Source organism: Schistocerca serialis, chromosome 7, assembly GCF_023864345.2.
Source record: "Schistocerca serialis cubense isolate TAMUIC-IGC-003099 chromosome 7, iqSchSeri2.2, whole genome shotgun sequence".
Lineage (NCBI taxonomy): Eukaryota > Metazoa > Arthropoda > Insecta > Orthoptera > Acrididae > Schistocerca > Schistocerca serialis.
Genome location: NC_064644.1, coordinates 86508040 through 86516203, shown reverse-complemented (window position 1 = coordinate 86516203; position 8164 = coordinate 86508040). Strand labels below are relative to the sequence as shown.

At 41.7% G+C, this 8164-nt stretch overlaps 2 protein-coding genes across 3 annotated transcripts in view; both read left to right on the top strand.

Annotated features, from left to right (window-relative positions):
- Window positions 1-1360: 1360 nt before the first annotated feature.
- On the top strand, window positions 1361-1810 carry LOC126412903 (uncharacterized). Its single transcript, XM_050082792.1, has one exon. The coding sequence runs from the start codon at window positions 1361-1363 to the stop codon at window positions 1808-1810; it is 450 nt and encodes a 149-aa protein (XP_049938749.1).
- Window positions 1811-6568: 4758 nt separating this feature from the next.
- The window catches only part of LOC126412394 (uncharacterized), a 103907-nt gene continuing 102311 nt past the window's right edge, over window positions 6569-8164 (top strand). The window contains exon 1 of one of the 2 annotated variants that reach the window (XM_050081971.1): window positions 6569-6642. The gene's annotated coding sequence lies outside the window, so the exon portion shown is untranslated. The other variant, XM_050081972.1, reaches the window with a different exon arrangement.

Here is an 8164-nt window from a genome sequence, read left to right as displayed (position 1 = left end):
ATCGCTCCCCACACCATGATGCCGGGTGTTGGCCCTGTGTGCCTCGGTCGTATGCAGTCCTGATTGTGGCGCTCACCTGCACGGCGCCAAACACGCATACGACCATCATTGGCACCAAGGCAGAAGCGACTCTCATCGCTGAAGACGACACGTCTCCATTCGACCCTCCATCCACGCCTGTCGCGACACCACTGGAGGCGGGCTGCACGATGTTGGGGCGTGAGCGGAAGACGGCCTAACGGTGTGCGGGACCGTAGCCCAGCTTCATGGAGACGGTTGCGAATGGTCCTCGCCGATACCCCAGGAGCAACAGTGTCCCTAATTTGCTGGGAAGTGGCGGTGCGGTCCCCTACGGCACTGCGTAGGATCCTACGGTCTTGGCGTGCATCCGTGCGTCGCTGCGGTCCGGTCCCAGGTCGACGGGCACGTGCACCTTCCGCCGACCACTGGCGACAACATCGATGTACTGTGGAGACCTCACGCCCCAAGTGTTGAGCAATTCGGCGGTACGTCCACCCGGCCTCCCGCATGCCCACTATACGCCCTCGCTGAAAGTCCTTCAACTGCACATACGGTTCACGTCCACACTGTCGCGGCATGCTACCAGTGTTAAAGACTGCGATGGAGCTCCGTATGCCACGGCAAACTGGCTGACACTGACGGCGGCTGTGCACAAATGCTGCGCAGCTAGCGCCATTCGACGGCCAACACCGCGGTTCCTGGTGTGTCCGCTGTGCCGTGCGTGTGATCATTGCTTGTACAGCCCTCTCGCAGTGTCCGGAGCAAGTATGGTGGGTCTGACACACCGGTGTCAATGTGTTCTTTTTTCCATTTCCAGGAGTGTATTTTGTAACTGATGAAATTTTAGAATATGTGATTCAACAAACTAAATGCTACCCAAAACAAGTCTTAGAAAGTCATTCAGTAACTGTTAATTCACAACTGAAATAGTGGACTGATGTCAGCAAAACTGAAATTGAACAATTTTTAGGATTTTTGTTATGGATGTCACTAAATGTAAAACCGAGGATTCCAAATTATCGGTCAAGAAATATGCAATATCACAACAATGTAAAAATGTTATGTCACGCAATCGTTTTGAACTGCTTTTACGTATGTGGCATTTTCCGATAACAATCAGTGCCCACTGGGAAACCGCTTATTTAATATTCAACCTCTTATTGATAAATTACTGCAGAGATTTCAAGTTGCAGTCGTGCCGGAGAAAGAAGTTTGCATTGAAGAAACACTTGTGCCATTTCGAGGAATACTAAGTATCATTCAGTATATAAAGAATAAGCGCCATAAATTCGAAACTAAATTGTTCAAACTTTGTCTAAGCGATGGCTACATCTGTAATATGAAAGTTTACTGTGGGAAGAATGTGAATCCTGGTGTTCCTCTTGCCACTTCTGTTGTTATGAGCTTTATGAGTGGATTACTAAATGAAGGCAGAATCTTATATACAGACAATTTTAACACAAGTGTTCATCTAGCACTCGAGCTTCTTGAACGATCAACACATTTAGTTGGTACTGTAAGATCAAACAGAAAACTGAATCCTCAAGATGTTGTACAGGCAAAACTAAAGAACGGGAAACACAAAGTAAAGGAAAGTAGCACAGGTGTAGTAGTACTGAAATGGAAAGATAAGAGGGATGTTCTGATGTCGTGTGCTGTTCATGGAGAAGAAGAAGCAGAAATTCAAACCAGGAAGGGCACAAAGAAAAAAACAGCAATGATAATTGACTATAATCAATCAAAGTCTTTTATAGATCTTTCTGATGGAATGAAGTCGTACTCGCATTGACTAATACGGGATGTGAAATGGTACAGGAAGCTTGCAATTGAATTGTTGACAGGGTTAGCACTGGTAAATGCTCATGTGATTTACCGATACATCAACAACAAGAAGTTCTCAATCACAGAATTCAAAGAGGAAGTGATTGTGAGACTGCTCCATACAGAAGATGCCAATGAGCCTGAGAGATCTCTCACCAAAGCCACTGCGTTACCTGCATTTTGTGCACTTGTGAACGCGGGAGCAGCCAGACGTAGGTGTACAGTGTCCTATGAAAAAATGAAGAATGAATTTGGACGAGAACAAGCTGTCAAGGAATGCAAACAAACTGCATCGGAATGTAAGAATTGTGACTCATATTATTGCATGCAATGTTTTTTCATAAAGCACAGTGCATACAGGTGTTCGAGAAACAATTTCATTGTTGTTGCAATTAGAGTTGAAGAATGTAAATGAAACTGTACTTGATTTGCATCTACTGTGTAAGTAATATGTCAAACTAAACAATAAATAAATAATAAAAGGAAAGAAAGCCCAATACGACTGAGTCATGTGAGTTATATTGTTGTTGTTGTTGTTGTGGTCTTCAGTCCTGATACTGGTTTGATGCAGCCCTCCATGCTGCTCTATCCTGTACAAGCTTCTTCATCTCCCAGTACCTACTACAACCTACATCCTTCTGAATCTGCTTAATGTATTCATCTTTTGGTCTCCCTCTAAGATTTTTACCCTCCTCGCTGCCCTCCAATACTAAATTGGTGATCCCTTGATGCCTCAGAACATGTCCTACCAGCCGATCCCTTCTTCTAGTCAAGTTGTGCCACAAACTTCTCTTCTCCCCAACCCTATTCAATACTCCTCATTAGTTATGTGATCTACCCATCTAATCTTCAGCATTCTTCTGTAGCACGACATTTCGAAAGCTTCTATTCTCTTCTTGTCCAAACTAGTTATCATTCATGTTTCACTTCCATACATGGCTACACTCCATACAAATACTTTCAGAAACGACTTCCTGACACTTAAATCTATACTCGATGTTAACAAATTTCTCTTCTTCAGAAACGCTTTCCTTGCCATTGCCAGTCTACATTTTATATCCTCTCTACTTCGACCATCATCAGTTATTTTGCTCCCCAAATAGCAAAACTCCTTTACTACTTTAAGTGTCTCATTTCCTAATCTAATTCCCTCAGCATCACCCGACTTCATTCGACTACATTCCATTATCCTCCTTTTCCTTTTGTTGATGTCCATCTTATACTCTCCTTTCAAGACACTGTCCATTCCGTTCAGCTGCACTTCCAAGTCCTTTGCTGTCTCTGACAGAATTACAATGTCATCAGCGAACCTCAAAGTTTTTATTTCTTCTCCATGGATTTTAATACCTACTCCGAATTTTTCTTTTGTTTTCTGTACTGCTTGCTCAGTATACAGATTGAATAACGTCAGGGAGAGGCTACAACCCTGTCTCACTCCCTTCCCAACCTCTGCTTCCCTCTCATGCCCCTCAACTCTTATAACTGCCATCTGGTTTCTGTACAAATTGTAAATAGCCTTTCGCTCCCTGTATTTTACCCCTGCCACCTTCAGAATTTGAAAGAGAGTATTCCAGTCAACGTTGTCAAAAGCTTTCTCTAAGTCTACAAATGCTAGAAACGTAGGTTTGCCTTTCCTTAATCTTTCTTCTAAGGTGAATCGTAAGGTCAGTATTGCCTCACGTCTTCCAATATTTCTATGGAATCCAAACTGATCTTTCCCGAGGTCTGCTTCTACCAGTTTTTCCGTTCGTCTGTAAAGAATTCGCGTTAGCATTTTGCAGCTGTGACTTATTAAACTGATCACATCTGTCGACACCTGCTTTCTTTGGGATTGGAATTAATATATTCTTCTTGAAGTTTGAGGGTATTTCGCCTGTCTCATACAGCTTGCTCACCAGATGGTAGAGTTTTGTCAGGACTGGCTCTCCCAAGGCCGTCAGTAGTTCCAGTGGAATGTTGTCTACTCCGGGGGCCTTGTTTCAGCTCAGGTCTTTCAGTGCTCCATCAGACTCTTCACGCAGTATGATATCTCCCATTTCATCTTCATCTACATCCTCTTCCATTTCCATAATATTGTCCTCAAATACATCGCCCTTGTATAGACCCTTTATATACTCATTCCACCTTTCTTTTTTCCCTTCTTTGCTTAGAACTGGGTTTCCATCTGAGCTCTTGATATTCATACAAGTGGTTCTCTTTTCTCCAAAGATCTCTTTAATTTTTCTGTAGGCTGTATCTATCTTACCCCTAGTGAATTAAGCCTCTACATCCTTACACTTGTCCTCTAGCCATGCCTGCTTAGCCATTTTGCACTTCCTGTCGATCACACTTTTGAGACATTTGTATTCCTTTTTGCCTGCTTCATTTATTGCGTTTTTATATTTTCTCCTTTCATCAATTAAATTCGATATTTCTTCTGTTACCCAAGGATTTCTACTCGCTCTCGTCTCTTTACGTACTTGATCCTCTGCTGCCTTCACTGCTTCATCCCTCAGAGCTACCCATTCTTCTTCTACTGTATTTCTTTCCCCCATTCCTGTCAATTGTCCCCTTATACTCTCCCTGAAACTCTGTACAACCTCTGGTTTAGTTAGGTTATCCAGGTCCCATCTCCTTAAATTCCCATTTTTTTTGCAGTTTCTTCAGTTTTAATCTACAATTCATCACGAATAGATTGTGATCAGAGTCCACATCTGCCGCTGGAAATGTCTGACAATTTAAAACCTGGTTCCTGGATCTCTGTCTTACCATTATATAATCCATCTGAGACCTTCCCGTTTCCAGGCTTCTTCCAAGTATACAACCTTCTTTTATGATTCTTGAACCAAGTGTTAGCTATGATTTAGTTATGCTCTGTGCAAATTTCTACCAGGCGGCTTCCTCTTTCATTTCTTCCCCCCAATCCATATTCACCTACACCGTGTCCTTCTCTTCCTACTATCGAATTCCAGTCTCCCAAGACTATTAAATTTTCGCCTCCCTTCACTATCTGAATAATTTCTTTTATTTCATCATACATTTCTTCAATTTCTTCACCTGCAGAGCTAGTTGGCATATAAACTTGTACTACTGTAGTAGGTGTGGGCTTCGTGTCTATCATGGCCACTATTATGCATTCACTATGCTGTTTGTAGTAGCTTACCCGCACTCCTATTTTTTTATTCATTATTAAACCGACTCCTGCATTACCCCTATTTGATCTTGTATTTAAACCCTGTATTCACCTGACCAAAAGTCTTGTTCCTCCTGCCACCGAACTTCACTAATTTCCACTAATCTAACTTTAACCTATCCATTTCCCTTTTTAAATTTTCTATCCTACCTGCCTGGTTAAGGGATCTGACATTCCACGCTCCGATCCGTAGAACGCCAGTTTTCTTTCTCCTGATAACAACATCCTCTTGAGTAGTCCCTGCCAGGATGTCCGAATGGGGGACTATTTTACCTCCGGAATATTTTACCCAAGAGGACGCCATCATCATTTAATCATACAGTAAAGCTGCATGCCCTCGGGAAAAATTACGGCCGTAGTTTCCCCTTGCTTTCAGCCGTTCGCAGTACCAGCACAGCAAGGCCGTTTTGGTTAGTGTTACAATGCCAGATCAGTCAATCATCCAGACTGCTGCCCTTGCAACTACTGAAAAGGCTGCTGCCCCTCTTAAGGAACCTGCCGGCCGGAGTGGCCCAGCGGTTAAAGGCGCTACAGTCTGGAACCGCACGACCGCTACAGTCGCAGGTTCGAATCCTGCCTCGGGCATGGATGTGTGTGATGTTCTTAGGTTAGTTAGGTTTAAGTAGTTCTAAGTTCTAGGGGACTTATGACCACAGCAGTTGAGTCCCATAGTGCTCAGAGCCATTTGAACCATTTCTTAAGGAACCACACGCTTGTCTGGCCTCTCAACAGATACCCCTCCGTAGTGGTTGCACCTACGGTACGGCCGTCTGTATGGCTGAGGCACGCAAGCCTCCCCACCAACAGCAAGGTCCATGGTTCATGGGGCGGAGGGTTAGTTATATATAACGCACGAATTACAATAACTACTCTTGAAAACTGTAGGCCACGAAGATGATTTGTTACTGGGGCCATAACCCACTATAACACCGAGTCACAGCACGCTCCTGTGTTACAACTGCACCACGGTGCTTTAAATGGAAAAATGTCCGTGAGCTGTATTTGAAAAATGTCCGTGAGTTTTATTTACTTCACGTGGCCCGAAGAGAACACTTCCTGTGAGTTATATTTAACTCACGTGGCAGTCAATGTGTTAAAATGTATTCTTTTGTGGAAGCTGCTACGTGGCTTACTTCCTTTCTGATCTGCCATTATCTGTACCATTTTAAATAGTTGCTAACAATTTTCAGAGAGATACAAAAGCACTGTGAGGGGAATGTGACATATAATTCCTTCCGCTACACCTTCCACAATCTAATAATTACGCTTTATTTTATTTCATCTGGATTTCAACTCCCAGTCTGCTGGTAATGGAACGAGTTTCTGCGAACTGGAGAATTTAATGTTTGCTTTAGTGCGAAAATGAGTCAGATTTTGTGTTAAGCATTAGCTGTAAGATGTAGCAGTATAGTTTTCCTTTGTAGTATTAAGGTTGAAAGGTGGATTGTCAAGATTTCATGTCCGTCTGTATTGATTAACGCATTTTGACAGCGAACTTTCGCGCTCAAGTGGTTCGTGGCGCTATCTATGCGAAGCTTTTCCGAACTAAGTTGTTCAATATTTCGTTGGCAATTGAGGTTGAGCTAAGAGATGGAGCTGGGACGGACATTTGTGCCTTTCGTCTTCTGGTTTGTATATTTGAATTAGTTGAACACATCATGGCAATCCATGATAGTGAATTGAGTGATGGTCGAAGGGATAGTGATGATACCGCACACTGTGATTATGTTTTAGTTAGCGACAATAGCGGTGGAATGACCTTGCGTAATGTTATATTTTCGTTTACCTAAATGTTAATGTTCGGTATCGAAGGAATTATGTCTGAAATCTCGTGAAGAATAAATTGTTGTGCCTTAACATTTCTTAAAGTAGTTAGTGAGATGGACAAAGAATGTGACAGTAGTTGGAAATGCGGAAAGCATTTGTTGAAAAGGTAAACTGAAACTAGAAACACGTAATCTGGAATTGTTTGACTACAAATATCATCAATTGTGTGTTGATAAATTGTTAAGTAACATAAACATTGTGTTTTGAACCGGTGAGCATAGTATATGGGACCATAGCATTTTCAGATGTGGTGTTTTGCGAGAGATTGATGAGATGAATTAGGCTGAAAGAGGTTTCCCTGTCATCATTTCGATGTCAGCGTCTAGGAAAACATACTGTTATGATGCACAACTGATAGATGATGATGTGTCTGTGGGATGGTATTTAGTTACCATATGCGAATGCTGTATTTTTATAGAATATACTCGTCAAAGTCGTATTAATTGCTCCATATAACGATGCTATTTTTAATAATTTGATAGATTTGAAACATGTCAAAATTAATTCCCCGACATCTGAAGGCAACAGAATGTGCCTTCGTAGGCTTGAGAAGTCGTTGTTTTGACTTATAAATTTACACATTATTGGAACCTGTAGTTCGGTATTTTCTGTTTTTCTTAAAACATTGTTGCCATTGTAAGGCCTTTTTTATTGGCGAAACAAAAAATTAATTAGACGAACAGTGTTGATGTACATCATAAACTTCGGATGACTATTTGTTTTCTTTTTAATTTAAGCTGAATCTCTGAATTACCAAATGTTATTTTTAATCATTTTACGTTCGTGGATGTAGCGTAGATCCCTTCATTTTAACAGCAGTGAGAAAACGTGTTGTTAGAACGTTGAAGATGTATTTCACAGGTCTTTTTCCGTTGCAAGGGCACCGAATTTTTTTGCAAGAACTTTAGCCGTTAAGAAGACTGAGAGTGTACCCAATTTATTCACGGCTGCAACTGCATTGAGAGTGTACCCAATTTATTCACGGCTGCAACTGCATTAAATTGTAGGCAGGAGAGTGCGATAGGGGCAAATAATAAACGTTTTTAATGAAATGTTTGTTGATAAAGGATACATTATATTTAAAAAAATAAACACTGGGAGCTTGACATGTGAACTATATATTTGGTAATACACCATGTATCACCAGTGTGGATAAAAATTGAGTATCCTTACCAGTGGCTGCTACTAGTGGGGGGCAAAAAGGTCTTGAAGGGAGTAGGGCTGTTAAAAGAACCATGTTGCAATACTGAGAACAAGATTATCTGCAATTTGCCTAAATGTTATTTACAGCTAGTAATTTTAAGTATACTTGTTTCAACGGAA

Bases quoted from the DNA above. Each gene is read 5' to 3' on its own strand.
- LOC126412903 (XM_050082792.1), top strand. From the start codon at position 1,361: ATGAAAGTTTACTGTGGGAAGAATGTGAATCCTGGTGTTCCTCTTGCC.